Source organism: Paralichthys olivaceus, chromosome 7 (assembly GCF_024713975.1).
Source record: "Paralichthys olivaceus isolate ysfri-2021 chromosome 7, ASM2471397v2, whole genome shotgun sequence".
In the NCBI taxonomy this organism is placed as follows: domain Eukaryota; kingdom Metazoa; phylum Chordata; class Actinopteri; order Pleuronectiformes; family Paralichthyidae; genus Paralichthys; species Paralichthys olivaceus.
The window spans coordinates 11,848,266-11,865,762 of NC_091099.1; the positions used below are offsets into that span (position 1 = coordinate 11,848,266).

Genomic DNA, 17,497 nt, shown 5'->3' on the forward strand with positions numbered 1-17,497 from the left:
AAAAACTGAAACATAGAGGGTCATTATTAAATGTTCTGCTATTTTATCTCTCTCAAAAATTCCAATTAATTTAAACACAACAAATAAATTACCTGAACCACACGTCTTGTTAGGCCCACATCTCGTGCAATGCTTTCCAGTACTCCTCTGGTGGGGTTAGAGTCCAAGCTATAGCGCTGATATAACACTTCAAGCTGCTCTGGGGTGATGGTGGTTCTCTGGCGCTTATCCCTTCTGTGCTCCTCATCAACTTCTCTACCACTCCGCTGGCCTTCAAAACTGGTTTCTGATATAAGCTTTGTATTCTGCTTCGTAGGTGTCAGGGAACTTTGAGATAGGCTGGTGAGGGTGTTACTTGAATGATCAGAGATTGTGTTTTTAATTTGTATGCTGTTTAAATGTGAAATCATAGAATGTGCTGGATTAGGATGAATCTGGGACAAAGCACCTGAAAGCATTTGGCTGGCCATCAGGGTGTGGTTGGGGTGAAGCATCATGTAAGGCATGGTTCGGTCTGTGAAGCCAGAATGCAGCAGTTGGACCTGGGACTGAGCTGCCAGGAGGTGCCTGGTCTGATGCTCCTGCCACAGCTGGAATGTTGGCAAGGACATTGGACAGACACCGCAGGGGAATTGAGCCTGTGTTTGGAGTTGCAGCAGATTTTGTGGCTGGGTTTCACTGGGTAGGCTTGAGGTGGAAACAGGCAGCCCTGTGTGGCTTGTTTCAGACTCAGAGGCAGAAGGGAGGCTGGGTGATGGATCAGCAGGCTTTTCACAAGCTTGATCTGAAAGAGAACTTTGCCCCTGGCTGCAATGAGACATAGATGGGATGGTGGGTACGGTCTTTTGTGAAGAGGAGGAAGAACAAGGATGAGATCTTTCTGGAGTACTTTCTGGCTGAAGCTTGGGCACGAGTTTTGAAGAGGAGCCTGTTTTCATGACTTTAACCTTTTCCTTTTGATGGATGTTAGCATCTGAAATTCCATTCTGAGTTTTAACCAGAGCTGGGCACTTATCAGCATGAGAGGACATTGTTTTGTCTTCTTGTTTCCAGGTTACAGGTGTCATTTCTCCATTGAATGTTTGCGCTTCACTTTCTGTGTCTTGAGTGGAAGAATCAAGCACAGGTGAGTCAGGTTGGGTGTAATACTCATAAGTCAGATCCATGGAGTTTTCATTCTGACAGTCATCTTGTCCTTCATCACCACAGCTGTTATCCTCACTATCTTCATTATTCTTGAAGCAGCCATTTCTCTGTCTGTGAATGTTGTCAGGCGGGTTCTTTCCCTCTAATCCATCATCTGTCCCCTGTCCACCATCTTGGTTTTTGCGGGCCCTCTGTCTAGCATTTTGGAACCATACAACAATGACTCTGTTAGGGAGGGACAACAGAGCCGACAATCTGTCATATTCTTCCTCTCTGGGGTAGGGAGTGGCCTCAAACACCCCCTGCAGGGTCTCCAGCTGTTGCTCCGTGAAGCGGGTGCGGGAAGAGCGCCGACCCCTATGGGGCTCTCCTCTCTGGATATCTGTTATCTGGGGCTGTGGAGAGATGTTGGCTGGGAGGGCTGGGGATAGTGGACATGGAGAAAGTGTCGGAGCTTGAATTTGTACTACTTCCTCTCTGCCCTCCTCCAGTGATGTGGTTGGAGGGTTGTTAAAATTATAAGGAGAATCCTTGTCTCGCTGGCGCTCTTTAAATAGGGTGTTGCGGAACCAGTGTTTGATGACTTTGTGAGGCAGTCCAGACAGAGAAGACATTTTGTTGATCTCGTCATCACTGGGGAGGCTGTTAATATCAAAGTGTCTCCTCAGAACAGTAAGTTGCTCCTCTGAGATTCGTGTTCGGGTTCTCTTACCCTGCTGCTGTTCAAACGTTGATGGACTGACTTGAGGTTGCTGTCCTGTTTGGATAGGACTGAGTTGGGATGGTTGACCCAGTAAAGCAGAATTTAGTTGTGAAGTCTGACTCAGCAACGCTGGACTAAGCTGTGGCTGTTGCCCTAGCATTGCTGGATTGAGTTGAGATTGGTAGAGTTTTGCCAACTCAGGGTTCATACTTAAGTCTAACCAAGGTTGGGTCTGGAGAGTCACAGACTGCATCATAACAGGAGAGAGGAGAGGTAGTTCCATGGGAAAAGGAATGGGGGGTAGGGAAAGCTTAGGTAAATGCAGTGGGGGTATAGGAAGCTGGGGCAAGGGCAGAGAGAGCATAGGTATTTTAGGTATGGATTTAGCTGGAGATGTGGTTTGAGAATTACCTGCAGCAGATGTGCCTGGTATGGGAATTTCATGTTGTGAAAATTCTTGAGGTTGCAATGGTGATGGAGGAGAAGAAACAGCAGGGGCAGTTGGTGGTGGGTCTGTAGTTGTAGCAGACATTTTAGTAACGAGATCTGAAACTGAGGATACAGGTGAGGGTGCAATGGTTTTGACTTGAGGTTTAATTGGCTCTTGTGGTGTTTCTGATTCAGAAGATGTGGCTGTGGTTGAAACTGCAGCGTGGGGGCAAGTAGTTGAATTCTCCATAGATTTAGGCTGGTTGAGGGGGTACATCTGGTCATATTGCAGCCTGTATTTTCTGGAAAACCTCTCCAGTACAGCAGTGGGAAACAGCATTCTGTGAATGTATTCCTGGTGGGTTTTTAAAATCAAGGCATCTGAAAATAACTTGCCACAGTCTTTGCACTTTTCTCCTCCTCCACAGCATCTTTTCTCTTCATTTATGGATTCTTCACCTTTGTTTTGATTCTCTGGCCATAAGCTGCTATCTCTGTCTCTATTGCCATTAACTACTTTGTTATCCTTACTGCAAACTACCACCTGTCCATCCTCTGTTTCATTAAACTTATTTCTTTCCTCATCTAAGCACACAACCATCTTATTGAGATCAGAGCACTGTTGTTCATCCGGTATCATTTGAGTTGCAATCTGCTGCTGGTGTCTATGTCTACTTTGTGTATATTGCATTGCCAATTCATAGCCATAACTCTGTAGTAGGGCTCTGAGAGGCTCCCCATTCGCAGCAGCATAGGGCACTCTGGGAGGAGGACACTGCAATTTAAGTAGATTAAATGAGGGAGAATTAGTTTCCTCCTTTTGAATCTCATTTTTAACATTAGTAACATGCATTTCTTCTTTTTCTTTCTCAAGACAAGTATTGCTGTGTTCTCTTTCAGTGTGGTTGATGGAGGATCCACTGCGGACTGCTTCCACTTTGGTCTGAAACTGCACATGATCCTTAAATTCGCTATCAGCTGAGTTTGAGCTTTGTTTCTGGTTTTGTTTCTCATCAGTTTTAAGTGGGGACTCAGTTTTAGCTTCTACCTTAACTTGTTCTTTTGGGACGCAGTTGGCCGATAATAACTGACCAAGGTCAAGGCTCATGTCGAGTTTCATGTCTCCTGATAAGTAAAATGGTAGGAGAAGTTGTTGCTGCAGGGACAGAAAGTTGTCTGGAGTCAGGGGGAAGTGTTGTTTAAGGAGATTCTCTATCCCTAAGGGAAGGTGCTGCAATGCCTGGGACTGGAGCAGAGCTGTGTGTTGTAACTGAGCTTGGGCCTGAGCCTGAGCCTGGGCTAACTGCTGCTGCTGTATTAGCATTAGCTGGTTTCGAGATGCTATAAGCTCTGCCACTTTCTTTTTAGCTTGCTGGCTATCAGTTTGGTTGGAGAGGGTTGGTTGGACCTCTGTTGTTAGACCAGAATCTAATAGTGAAGAGACGGAGGAGCTTGCTTCATCTAGCCTCTTGGTGAAAGGCAAACTCTTGGAAATGTCTTCTCTGGTGGCACCAGGCGGAGTAGCAGTAGTGGAGACTGTCAATGGGACAGCTACAGTAGATGTTGGGGTCTGTGGAGCTGGGTTCTTGGCAGCACGAGCTCTAGTCTGATGAAGGACAGAACGAAGATGTATGTCCAGCGTGGAGCTCTGGCTATAGCCTACTCCACAAAGTCTGCAGCGATAGGGTCGAGAATCTGGGCAGCGGGGAGCCTCAGGGGCGGCAACACCTGTGCCAGAGTCTTGTAGGGCCCGTCTGGCCCTGTGAAGATGGGACACAGAGTTAAAATGAACCAGAAGAATGGTTTTCTGAGTAAATGACTCTGAACATATGGTGCATTTATAGGGCCTGGATGGATCCAGATAGCGGTCCAATGTTGGGTTAGAGCACTTTTTGACAAGAGAGTTGGAACTAGGTTCTGATATCATCTCCTCATGTGACCCTTTCTCTGGCTCAGTTAAATCCTCCTCAACTTTATCATCTTCAGCAACTGTACCCTTCTCCTTCATTTGAACTTCTTCTTGTTCCTCCTTTACCTCAATGCCCAGTGCTTCTTCTTCCTCTATCTCTTCATACTCCCCTTCTCCTGCCTCTTGACCCACTTGTGGTGATAAACTAAACTCTTGCTGAACAGAACTCTTATTATGCTCCATGTATTGAGTAGTATGGGGTGGTAAGAATGTACTCTGCCCCTGTGTGTTGTCCAGCTGTGAATGTGTGTTTTGCATGTGTCTCTGCAGGGCCTCCTGACTGCGGCATTGTCTAGAACAGAGGGGGCACTCTGTTGCCGCCCTCATGGCATGGTACTGCCAGTGCAGTTGGAGCTTCTCCTGAGTGGGGAACGCCAGGCTGCACCTGCTGCAACGGAACCGGTAACCATGGCGATCAGAGAGAGAAGGGGGATCGCTAGGTGGGGAGGTGGGTGAGGAGGGGGGGATCTGAGTTGGGGACCGAGGAGCCAGTCTGCCATTGGAAGGGTGAGTGGTGTTTTCTTCGAGGGGTGGGGTAAGTAGAGCTGTGACATCTTTGGGTGCGGCTACATCTCCCTCAGTGTTTGAAACTGAAATACCTGAAAAATGCACAGTAATAGTGGTTGTGAATTTATTAAGTTGAATTTTTCAATAACACCAGGCCAACAAGACCATCTGTCTTCAACAAATATTTTATTAAAAAACAAGGATGTGGTCAGTTTTATCATGCATACCTACCTTGGTTTTTCTGTGAATCAACAGAGGCAAGGGAATCAGCGGTATGGGAACAATTTGCATTGTTATTCTTGGCGGTTTTATTTTTCGGATTCTCATCTGTCCACAGGTCTGTTGGTAGTTCCATCTGCAGTTGAGGCAGTTGTTCCACTGGTGGTGCAACCTGGAAGAAAGAAAGAAATGTTTTTTTCTTTCCTTTATTATTTTCATTTCATAATAGATACACTCAGTGTTGTTTTACCAATTCAGAATAAAAGAAATATGGGATTACCATATTTTCTCAATCCAATATTATGAATAAAACATGTTTAATTGTATGGCATAATAGCAAGCAAATATCAAGATGTATAAAAATGGAGTGCCTGCAATCCCTTTCCTAATATCATAAAACATTAACTTGTGAATCTGGGTTATTAGATTTTGCAGTTGCCTGCAAAGCAGAATGGGCAGCAAGGCACATTCATTTGGTAATAAGTATATATGGTTAGAGATATGTGGGTTTGCCCTTCAGCTCCTACGACACCCTTCAACATGCCCCAAGGGTTTAATAAAACTTTACTGAGGTGAATAATGAATTTATTTAAAATCATTCTTCATATTGAAAACCTCAATCTCCACAGCTTCAAGCGCTGAGAGCAAATACTATATCTACTGTATGTGAACAGCTAGCTACCCTAAGGAAAGGATGGACAACTAAGGATGAGATTTACATGACAAGAGTTTTCTCTGCATAACAGCTTCATAAGAGAGAAAGAGAGGAACAACCATGCATGCATACGCACACACGCGCACACACACACACACTGCAGAGAAAACTGAAGGTCAGGCTTAATCTAGAGAGCGTAATTGGAAAGCAAGGTACATAATGGCCATCATCACCTCAGTCTGAATTAATGAACCTCAATTACTATCAGAGAGAGTGAGGGAGGGGTAAGGGGAAGGAGGGAGGATGATGGTTTTGGGGGGGTAAGGGGTGTAGAATATGAAAAAGAGAGAGAGAGCAGGAAGAAGGAGGGAGGAAGTATGGGGCAATGAACAAAAAAAACTGCTTTGGAGAGAGAGCATGGGTAAGGGAGGGGTAACTCATAAGAAATTGAGAGAGAGCTTGGGAGAGACAGAAAGGGAGGGGCAGGGACAGAGATTGCAGAATAGGAATGATAGGAGTCGCTGGAGGGGGAGGGAGGGACAGCAGAGGGGAGAAAGGGTGAAAAGCAGTCAGTGAAGTGGAGGCGAAGAGAGCAAGAGACAAAGGCCACTTAGCATACGGGCCAGGGAGATGGAGGATGGTGATGTGGATAGATGACCAGTCTTTGTTAGTTGGAGAGACACAGTAAAAAGCATGGGGGCCCCTTTTTAGCTTGACTGCACTTCTGGTAATAGAGGGCTACTTAAACATGCATTATAGAAAGACTGGCTTTTCCCTCACACTCTCCGTCAAACCCTCTCTCTTCCACTCTAAAAAACGCACATACACAGAATGCACGGCTGCATCAAAGATGATAGCGAGGAGCTACTTAAACATGCATTAAAAAAAGCGCTGCCTCTCTCTCTGGTGCCTTCTTAATGGAATTGTCTCCCTACATTTCACTCTCCCCCATCCCCCATCGCTTTGCCTTCTTTCTTTCTTTTTTATTGCATCCCGACGAACGTAAATACAACAAATACACACTTGCATACTTATACTTACTGTGCTGATGAGCTTGTCCACACAGTCTTGTGCCACACTATGCAGATGTGTGAGATGCTGTCGAAGGTGTGTGTATGGGACTGTAACCTGGCACAGAGGGCACTGGACAGTCTGAGTGTAGAGAGAGGGGGAAAAAATGCTTCAATTAGAAAGCAACAAGCGAGTACAGGTGTGCGTGGGTTTTTGAGATAACAGGAGGAACTGCCATGTCTTCGGGTCCCTGCATCCATTCATTCATCATGGCCATTTGTACAGTTTATGTGCACATGTGCATATTTAAATTATTCAAACGTGTGTCATCAGCTCACCTGCTGGTTCTCATTTTGCTGGTGTATTCTGGGGCGTTTGGTTTCAATGGGGCTTTCCATCTCTCCGTATCCAGAGGATGGACGCTTGACGGAGCTTAATGACTCCTTTTCTCTTTCCTCCCCACTAGTTTCTTCTTTAAGTAAAAAATTTAAATAACATGAAAATAGAGTTTTATTTAGTATATATATATATATATATATATATATTTATATGTTATATATATGATATATGTTGCAGAGTGCTTGACTTATTTTCCATCTAGAAGCAGCCATACCTGTCTCCTCGGAAATCTGCTTCACCCCCAAGTTACATGTGTCTTTGGTTGTTTCCAAAAGACCACTGGTCTCACTGGAAGTTTCCATATCATCACTGAGTTCTCCTGGGAGGGGACAAGACAAATACTTAACGTTATGCAAATACAGTGACCGTACAATGTTATCTCTCAAACTTTTCCGCTTATTGCAGTTTATATTATTCTCCAGATAGCATCCTTAAAGGCCAGTGTCTTTTAACCACACCTCATTTTTCCTTGCCTCCATTCACTATTTATCAAGTATTGATTCTCCATTAGATTCTCCTCAGAGGTGGAGTAGAGGTAATATGGACTTACAAGACATCAGTTCGCCTCAATAAGTCTTAATCCACACAGAGGCAAATCAAAGGATAGAATTCATTTACAACTTAAATGTTGAACGACTCATTGTAGATGTTGGGAGTCTGCTGTTCACTCACTCCGGACCATGTAATTTCAGTGTTTTACTTTGCACAGACTGGCGACTGGCCTCCACCTCCCCCATTCTTGTTCACAGGATTTGTATTGGTTCATTGATTAGCAGGTGCTAGTTAGCTGTTGTCAGGGGTGATTGGGGATATAACAAGGATGTGTATTGACTAATCAATTTACTCAATCAATATCTCAGCAGCAGCCATTACTCATTTTCTCACTCTTTTCATCTCAAACCCCTGACGGCTGCTCTTATGTCAGCAAGCACGCACACACCCACACAGTTTGTATTTTCACCTGTGACGCCATCAGGGCTCTTCCTGATGGTAAAAATGGCTGCCAGCTCCTCTCCACCCATTGGCTGCAGTTGTAGAAGCTCTTCCCTCTGCTGATGGGTTGGGGTTTGACTGTGTTTCAGTACTTGGAGTTTAGAGGAGGAGGAGTGATTGCATAGGAGGCAATGGAACAGCCACGAACCTCCATCAACCTCACAATCATACTGCTGCAGGAACTAGAGAGAGAATGTTTGATATTATTATGGTTGGAAAACATGACTCACATCTGCTATGACTAATGCAAATTGTTCAAAAAGGTTCTATGGTTAATTTTGAGAATGTACTGACTCTGTAAACCCGGACGCCAGCCTCATGGTGTGAACCCAGGGAATGTCCTCGTAGCTTCTCAAAACTGCTGGTCACATAGTCACACAGGTTGCACCTCAGCTGGACGGGGTTGCCCTTAGCAATAAGGGCAACCCCCTCCTGACCCCTGTCTCCTCCCTCCTGGATGTGAGCAGTAAGCTGGTAACGGGTGCGGTGTCTGTCAGTCTGGCAGTGTAAGGAGAAGTTAGCCCTCAGTGGGGTGGTGTAGCCACACAATCTGCAATGGCAGCCACCAGCAACCAGGGAGCACCACTCAGACTGGGGTAAGGAGCGAGGGGCATTCAGGTGCTGCTCCACAATCTCTAAGCTGTCAGATGAAAAGCAGGAGCAGACAAGGCATTGGAACATGCCTTGAGAGAGTGGTCCAGTGGGGGACAGAGATGAGGCTGGAGGGGGTGAAGGAGAGGGGGAGGGAGAGGGAGTCAGTGCAGACCCAAGGGTGACTGGCGGTTCTGCAACTTGCTGACTGGTTAGTCGCATGTTCAAGGAGAGCTCAGCACCTAATAACAGAGAGAGAAACCCCTTAAGAATCAAAAACCTTCAACTTGGATGACAGGAGGAGGGCAGAAGTGTTACTCACCTGTGTTTTGTAGGTGTTTAAGCTGTGGAGTGAGGCTCCTGCAGTGAGATAGATAGTAGCCTCTCTGGAGCCGTAGCATGTTATGTGTGTGTTTCTCGCTGGTGGTGTGTATGCGCAGGTTTCGGGCAATGCTGGTCTCATAGTCGCACACGTCACACCGCCACCGTTTACCATGAGAGTGAGAGTGTGCAGGTGGTGTGAGCTTGATGGGCTGGGTTGTAGGCGTTGGAATAGAGAGTGGGAGCTTGTATGCTGGCTCATCCACTGTGTGACCATTGGAGGAGCTGCTGTTGTTGGTAATGTGAGAAGTGTGCACGTGGCCATTGGAGTTTCCCCCATTTTGAACATTATTAAGGTGTTTATCTGACTGCATGTGTATGCTGAGGTTGCCTTTCGATGAAGTAGCATAGTCACACACTTCACAGCGGTACGGCTTGTAGCCGCAGGCATAGGTTTCACCACGGGCCAAGCGAGGATGGGGTTTCCCCGAATTGCAATATCCACAGACATCTTGTGTTGCACCACCACACACACACTTTCCTCCTGATGCGCCACACACACAATGGCCCCCTGTCTCTGGGTGTTTCTCTTTCATGTGGACTTGCAGTGTATGCTGGGACTTGTAGTGCCAGTTACATTTTGGGCATTTCAGGGTCTTGCAGGAGTTGCGTGAGTGCATTATGGTCATGTGACTAGTCAGTGAATTAGAAGAGAGGTCTTGGTTGAGGTTTTTAAGGACAGCTTCTCTCTGTTCTCCTTCTTTGTCTCTCTCGTCATCCACTTCTGTGTCTAGCTGGTTTTCATTTGGTTCTGGAGCTTTGGCACCATCTCCATTGGTAATGGAAGAGTGAGAAACCCCTGCCGGCCCACCATCCTCAGCAGGTGTGCTGGCAGGTTCCGTACCTGCCAGTGGAAAAGCCAGAGTAGACTGCTGGGATTTAAAGCTCTGAGGAAACCCAGAAATCCAGCCCTGATCTCCCTTAATGTCTTTTACCTCTGTCTCACTCAGCAGGGCAGAAGAGGAGGATGGACCAGTGAAGTGCTTTGGAGAGGTGGCAAGACAAGGGGAGGGCTTTGGAAAGGGGCAAGATGTGGGGGAGGGCTTTGGAGAGGCGGCTATTTTGCTGTCGAGTGTGCCACTGGCCTTTGCAGTGCTGGAAGAAGAGCTGTGCTGGCTCTGTTGAGGTAATAAAGAACATTTGGATTTGGTTTGGCTTTGGTTTGAGATGGCCTCCTCCTCTTCCTTCTCCTCTTCTCCGCCTCTGCTGCTAAGGGCTGCTGGGAGGCCCCCTGTAACTGACGCCTCTCCCACATCTCCCACACGTACATGCACCTCCCCTTCTTCCTTCCTTTGCCCTGACAAATATCCCTCCCCGAAGTCTTCCCTCATCCCCTGCTTTTGACATGCTTCATTCTCCCGTGTGTGTCGGCCTCCGTCTTTCCGATCACCTCCCTGGGTCTCTTCTCTAGCCTGGGACCCCTCTGCGCCCTCCTCCTGCTGAGGCAGGGTCAGGGGCTCTTTGGCAGGGGCCATGGCTGAGGTATAAGAGGATGACCCCTGCTCTGGAATGACCGCCAGGGTCAGGAGAGGAAGAGATAAAGCCTGGGGACTGAGGTCAGCATCTCTCTCCTCTCCTCCCCCTCCATCCCCTCCTCCTCCCTCACCGCTGTCCATACCAGAGGCTACAGCTGCCGCACATTACTACCCCACCTGTGTTTGAGACAGAGAGAAAAAAGAAGATGGCAGGACAGACAGAGACAGAGGAAAGGGGAAAGGGAAAAAAGAGGAGAATTGAAATACAAGAGTCATGTAAATAATATTGCATAACAGTGGAGGCCATTGATTAGAGTCCCTGGATAGCATCTGTTCAATACAGCCTTCACGGAGCGCAATACAGAGGCTGGTTACTCAGGGGTTAGCGTTAGCCCTTAATGGGAAAATCAATAGCATGAACACTAAACTAGGTAGAGGAATGCGGGTATAGGCTACGCAGGAGGTCTATAATATTCCTCAGGGGATAGGATTAAATAAAGTACTGAATGATTCTGAGCTAAAAGGCTTCCACTAAATTGCCACACTTAGATAAAAGCAGATAAAACAACAGTTTTTTAAAGCCCATGTATCAGTCTCTGCATCTTTTGCTCCACATTAGTACAGAGGTATTATGTGAACACAAACCATTTTACGACACATAGTGCAAACACAATAAAAGCACCTGTAAAATCTAATTCAGTCCAAGGTACACCAAATAATTGTGATACTTCTACAATTTTTATTTAGATTTCAGAGGGTGTTCCTTGAAATTTGTGGTAATGTTACAGACAATAGTGTGTGATGTTGTAGAGCAGTGTGTTATATTTTGATTTGTCCCCGTTGTATGTAATATATAATATTGTGTCCCCTGAGTCTCATTGCTTTTACAGCAAAAACACACCCATATACATGAACATCAATGCAATAATGTGTATTGTATTTAAAATTCAAAACTTAAAAATATGAACATGTTCACACTGCACTTCCTCTGCTTTTGAGATCACGAGCTGGCATTTCATCACATAGAAATGATTATTTGTGGATAATAGATAAACAATCGAGTATATCATGAAAAAAAAGCTTCACTACAGAAGCTTCCTAAAAAAATTAATCTGGCCTCATCTTGTGTGAGTGACGGATTGATGCCAGATGAGACAGATACATCTCTCTTACTCTGTGTCCCACAATCTCATTACTGACCTTTTTTAATCAAGGAGAGACCTTAATGTACCCTTTCACCTTCTCCTTCAACCAACCCCCTCCTCCTTCAGCACCCTCTCCCTCTCTCCTGGAGCCCCCCCCCCCCCCCCTCGCTCCCCTCTCTGCAGCTTAAAGATATATGGCTCATATCGGCACTCTGATAGTGCTTTAATGTACTGTGTTTATGTCACAGGCCATAGACCCTTGCCCACTGCAGCTGTCCACTGTCCTGCCAGAGAGCGCTGAGAGGCTGAGCCTGGCTGCCAGCAGCTGAGAACACTCTCTAATCTGATAAAGATTTTCATTTACACTGCAATCAATAACCTGGGTCTATCGGCAATGTAACTATTTATACAAGCATTCCTGGCTCCCCATCGATCACAAGTGCGGGAAACCATCATTTAACAAGGCGTGTGTGTATGTTTGTGTGTGTGTACATCTAACGTATGTGTGTCATAATGTGTACACATCCTGTTGTGCACTGCAGACTGATTCTGATCATGTCAATCAAACACACATACAGAGACAGAGCACATGTAATCTAGCAGGCATATTATATGTTTGGAAAAATTTTAAATACACAAAACATATGTTGTTATGGAGGTGTGCATGGTACTGGTGTAGCAGCCTGAAATCAGGTGGAAAGATCTTACAAAAAGTGTGTGTGTGTGTGTGTGTGTGTTGGTTAAGAAGAGAGAAGGGAGAGAGACGGGTGTGTGAAGGGAAGAGAGAAAGACACAGAGAAGTGTTGTGTGGCTATACTTTAGGATAATACATTTTGTTAGTGATTGTATAGGAGGACAAACACACTTGGACGCGGACAAACGCTGCTTTTTAACGCAACTGTTTGGCGTGAGGACCCAGTGGACCGCACACAGACTGTTCTCCAGAGTCAAGGTAATAGCACTGAGCTGTGTTCTTTCCGTTCTTTGCACTATTCGAGGGTGTTTGACTAAACGGCGACTTGAATAGTTCACTCCCTAGTCTCGGTCTGTGTTGTCAAGCTTGCTGACCAACATCCAGCCTCCAGACTATAGCCCGGCCTTTGTTTACAGTGGACCGCACCACATTACTCTCCGCGTTCCGCAAAAACCAAAGAGTGATCGCGTTCAGTTTCCAGTAACAGGTGACTCAATGCACAAACACACGTACAAAAGACTGACGATCTGCATGAAATGACCAGGCAGCGCTGACCAAACACCCTCCTCCTCCCTGCCACCGCCGCCGGATCGCTTCCTCCCAGCTCCCCCTGTTTCTTTCAATATCGTAAACAAACGGCACACTTACATTTCTGCAGCGGCTCCGGCACAAAGCTCCGTATGCTGAATGTAAAGTAGTCCACAAAACAGTCGTATAGAGGGACCACTCATTCCTTATGAATGATCCTCTGCGTGTTTTACGGAGCCAGGAGGAGAGGAGAGGGGAAAAAAAGGAGGAGAGGGAGAGAGAGAGGGAGCAGCGGGGTCCAAGTTGTTACCAAACAACAGTGTAATTAAAGCTACATATAGGCTGTAGTAAACAGAAGATGGGGGGACGGAGGGGTTTGTGCGAGCTCCAGAGGTAGAATGAGTTCTGATCACTGTGGGGGGAAAAACACTTGGCTCTTTATTCCTGCTAATTAGTTTCCTTCAAAAAATGGCTGAGATTACGCCTAGTGCGCATGTGCGTAATTGCGCAGACACCGCTAATTAGCCCGTTTGGATCAATAGGATTCCGCGAGAGGGAGAGAGAGAGAGAGAAAGAGAGAGAGAGGGAGGGGGAGCCGACCGGGGACGCAGAGAAAAGACGAGGGGGAGAGGAAAATAGAAATAACCGAAATGTTGAATTGTATTTTTATAAAATGGATGAAAGATTTCAGAGAATGCACTTGAGGGGGATTCTCAGTTGAACCTTCGCTTATATATAAGAAATATAGACATGAAACAATACATCCGAAATTGTTTGATTTCATATTAAATCACAATAAAAAAAACACGAAACACCGCATCATCTAAACAAAGTTAATTTTATATAATCGTGACAGGATCTTTAGAGGAATATTGTTGGTTATTGCAACAAAAAAAAGTGCCACAAAATGCGACACAATCACCGTGATTCACTGTTGAGGAACAAACACACTCAAAGGCCCTTGAGGATTATTTTATAAAAATCATATTTTCTTTTAAATAAATCACGGATTATAAACGTGTATATAGATTATATTCCACACTTGAATCGTAACGTGTTTTATGAATTCTTGTAATTTCTGTCTGATAAATCACTTGCTTTTGAAAAGTTGTTGCTCACAAACACCGGGATTAGACAGGCTGATATTTCCCTCAGACAAAGACATTTAAAAAAATGAAAGATTAAATCAAAAAAGAAAAAAAAATCTCGTCTGAATATGATTGTATAAGAAATTACACCTTCCACCTTTGTTATTTAACCGAGCAGGTAGACGCTGCAGGTCTGGCAGGCGGATGTTAACTTGCAGTTTAATTTTCTTAGATGTTTAAGAATAAGAAATATATATATATTGCAGAATGAAAAATGACGTGTCCATCCTTGTGTTTGTCATCGCACATGCTGGACCTTCAGGGGGGGTTTCTGCTCCGGCCGTCCCGTCCTCGCCACTCGGCTCCATTGTTATGATAATACTATTGTGAATTTAACGCTGGATGTGCAATCTGTCGGTCGTCCATATTTAAAAAGGTGAAAACAACTTTTATTTGTAAGATCAAATACAACTCTTTGATCAGACTTCGATTTACTAATCTGGCCTCCTCTTTATTGAAAAAAAAGATTTAATACAGGATGCAGGGTTGCAGCAAAAGCTCCCTACGCAAAAAATATATGAATATTAGTGTTTCCACAGGAGGATAAAAAAGGAAGCCGAGTATTATGCATTAAATGTTATAGCGGTTACTATCAGCTCACTGTTGCGTGAAACAACCGCACTACAAGGCCATATCGGAATAGAACATGAATATTAATGATATTTCGTGATGTTGGTTTTGAGTGCACTGGCATTTAGAGTTTGGTTTTTCTTGCATTTGTGCATGTACAAATGTGTAAAGAATCGATGCATTGGACTGTAATTAAGTGCTAAATGATTTGACCCACGTTTGCAGTGCATCTAATAATTATTTTACGATTCAAAACGTGGTCTGTCTGGCACATGCCACTAAAGCAAAGACTGCAGGTTATCACAGGCATAAATCAGGGACTCTTCAGTTTTTCTTTATGCCCATATGGGTGTTTTTCTGTTGTTATGGCTGCAGTTTGAGAATAGTGACGATTTTATGTGATTTTATGAGTAAAATCACAATGACAGTGAGTGGTGATATAATTCTAACGTCAGTCCATATATAGGTGCAGTACCAAGGCTTTTCACCTCTCATTCAAGAGACTCAAGCACGTCCAGTTGCCTTTGTGTAGCACTTAGAAACCCAACCATGACCTAGATGACTGAAAATCTTCACATCTCTTTGTGTGTGTGTGTGTGTGTGTGTGTGTGTGTGTGTGTGTGTGATGTGTGACAGTAGGTCCATCCCTGATTTTAAAAGGTTTAATAAAATGAAAAATGTTAATCGAAGCAAGTAAGATTGAGATTAACAGCAGGTTTATCTGCTTATTCTCGTGTACCTATGATATGAAAAGAGAAAATTACCTCTGATAATTTTGCTTTGATTTTAAACTGTATGTAGGCTATTTGAATTTCATCACACACAAATTATCACCACTGCGCTGTGGAAGAGTAATAAAACATTTTCTAATAATCCTTGGTATTATTTGCATCAGTGGTTTTTGATGTAGATTTCCATTTCCATTTGAATTTGTGACTGCATTTTATAGGCCCCATCTAAAACAATAAAAAGGCAGGTGAATACACATGTACGATGTTGTGTGTGCGGGGCGTGTGTCATACAGCCCACTGCCTGTTTGTGCCTCACAATTAAATAAACAGTCTTGTGCCTGAAAAACAATTTCACATTTCTCACATTAGTCAATATTTTCCACAATAGAGTCATTGTAAATGTTCGCCTGGAGAAAGTTCAGCACAGACACGAGAGGAGACAAACCCCCAGACTGATACTGTGAGTTCATTTCCGTAGTAATAAATATAGAATATTTTACCAATATTAAAGCTCTCATGTGAATGTACATTTTCATCACAAATCGCCACTCGCACTCTCTTTTGCATACACACTTTAGCATGCACAGGCCGTACTGTAAAACACACCATGGTCTCAATGCCCTCAGGTGTATGCCAGGGGTTGTTGTTTTCATTGTAATATATAGTTAGCCCTTCCACCAATTTACCCTGTCACTACTAATGGGGCAATTAACCACTCAGATACCCCCCAGGCAGAAGGGAGCCAAAAGCTCCCCAACTCCAAACTTGTCTTTATGACATTTATATGACAAAATGTGAGGGGGGGTGGAGGTTAGCTGGGGACCCATCTGACACCTTGGAGGGTCCTTAATGTCACTCCCTCCCGTGCCCCCCGCCCCTTTCTGCCCCAGGGTATGGCGGTGGGGTGGAAGTGTAATACATCATATACTGGAGGGGCTTGGGCCTCGTCCAGGAGGGAGCAAAAACTTTGCTGTGCATCCAAAGATGCAACGAGGCAACTCTGACATACTGTGTCCAGCTGTGAATGATTATGAATGGGACCAGGCTTCACAAACACAAACACACTTCAAGCTAACACACTCCAACTTGACCTCTCCCTTCATTTGAGGCTTCTTGGTGTCTATAAGTCCCTCTATCTTTGTCTCCACACACATTCCCCCTGTCCTTCTTACATCCCCAAGGAGGCAATAACCTCCCTAGCAAGTGCTTCCCCTTGAGCCGTTGTCATAGTAACTTGTGGGCTGGTCGACATGACAACCCCACCATGGTCCAGAGATAGATGATAGGCCAGAAATGGGGAGGGAGACGGCTCACGGGGGATTTGCACCCCCTTTAATTTGGTTTGTCTGATTCTGATTCAAAATGTTGTTTTTTTTCTCTCTCTCTTTGAGGCTGAGGCGCCATCAGCATCAATCTGCTTTACATTTACACAGGTATAAACAACCTATTGTCAGCCTCTGAGCTGCTCCGCTTAACAGTCACCTGCCTTGTTCTATGGCACCTGGACGTACCACTCAATATTCTCAACCTCATTCTATAATCTTATCAATAAAAATATTTTCTGTAATGCTAGAAATAAAAAATGATATATTGAGCTATGTTCCTGTCTTATATTTTTACAATAGACTATAAAGCATAGTGGTTAAATATTAAGTCCAGAGAATAAGAAAAAAATTGGAATTACATTTTTCCCGTTTTGATGACAAAATCCACATTTTACTATTTATTGTTATCACAAAATCCACAAAGAGAAAAACACAGGAGTGAAAACATGCTTTAATATTAACCCCATTTCCTAAAGATTGAAACAGCATTGTGACCGCCCCAGCACCAAGATCTATCTGTGCCGTTCAAACAAAAAGCAAGAATGTAAATGTCACAGAAGAAATATCGCACATGTGTAAAATGCACTTGATAGTAGATGATTAGATTTTCATGAATATATTTCATTTATTTATCACATCTTCTGGTTATTACAACCTGTTTTTCACTTTCTTCCTTCAGGTGGACGACTCCGTGAGAAGAATCGTCCAATCGTCCTGAGCACGATGATGAAATTTTAGCCGCCTTCAGAGGTGCTGCCCCTCCGCTGACCCTGATCTCTGACCCCTGTGTACTAGAGGCAAGAAAAGCGATATTTCTGTAAGGATTAAAAAATAAGTATGATTACTGATTAATGACTGTTAAACATATTGTATTACAA

At 44.5% G+C, this 17,497-nt stretch overlaps 1 protein-coding gene and 1 long non-coding RNA gene across 2 annotated transcripts in view; one reads left to right on the forward strand and one right to left on the reverse strand.

The window, feature by feature from the left end:
• Window positions 1-4,656, forward strand: part of LOC138410874 (uncharacterized) — an 18,019-nt gene extending 13,363 nt beyond the window's left edge. Inside the window, exon 3 of the long non-coding RNA XR_011243519.1 lies at window positions 4,518-4,656. This is a non-coding gene — a long non-coding RNA (uncharacterized lncRNA). The remainder of the gene's footprint in view (window positions 1-4,517) is intronic.
• Window positions 1-13,316, reverse strand: part of LOC109624503 (zinc finger homeobox protein 3-like) — a 17,174-nt gene extending 3,858 nt beyond the window's left edge. Inside the window, exons 1-9 of the mRNA XM_020079220.2 lie at window positions 12,966-13,316; window positions 8,945-10,655; window positions 8,326-8,864; window positions 8,000-8,213; window positions 7,253-7,357; window positions 6,978-7,111; window positions 6,670-6,780; window positions 4,986-5,145; window positions 93-4,846 (exon numbers count right to left, since the gene is read on the reverse strand). Coding sequence (XP_019934779.2) covers window positions 93-4,846; window positions 4,986-5,145; window positions 6,670-6,780; window positions 6,978-7,111; window positions 7,253-7,357; window positions 8,000-8,213; window positions 8,326-8,864; window positions 8,945-10,619 — 7,692 coding nt within the window. The 5' untranslated portion in view covers window positions 10,620-10,655; window positions 12,966-13,316. The remainder of the gene's footprint in view (window positions 1-92; window positions 4,847-4,985; window positions 5,146-6,669; window positions 6,781-6,977; window positions 7,112-7,252; window positions 7,358-7,999; window positions 8,214-8,325; window positions 8,865-8,944; window positions 10,656-12,965) is intronic.
• Window positions 13,317-17,497: the final 4,181 nt, after the last annotated feature.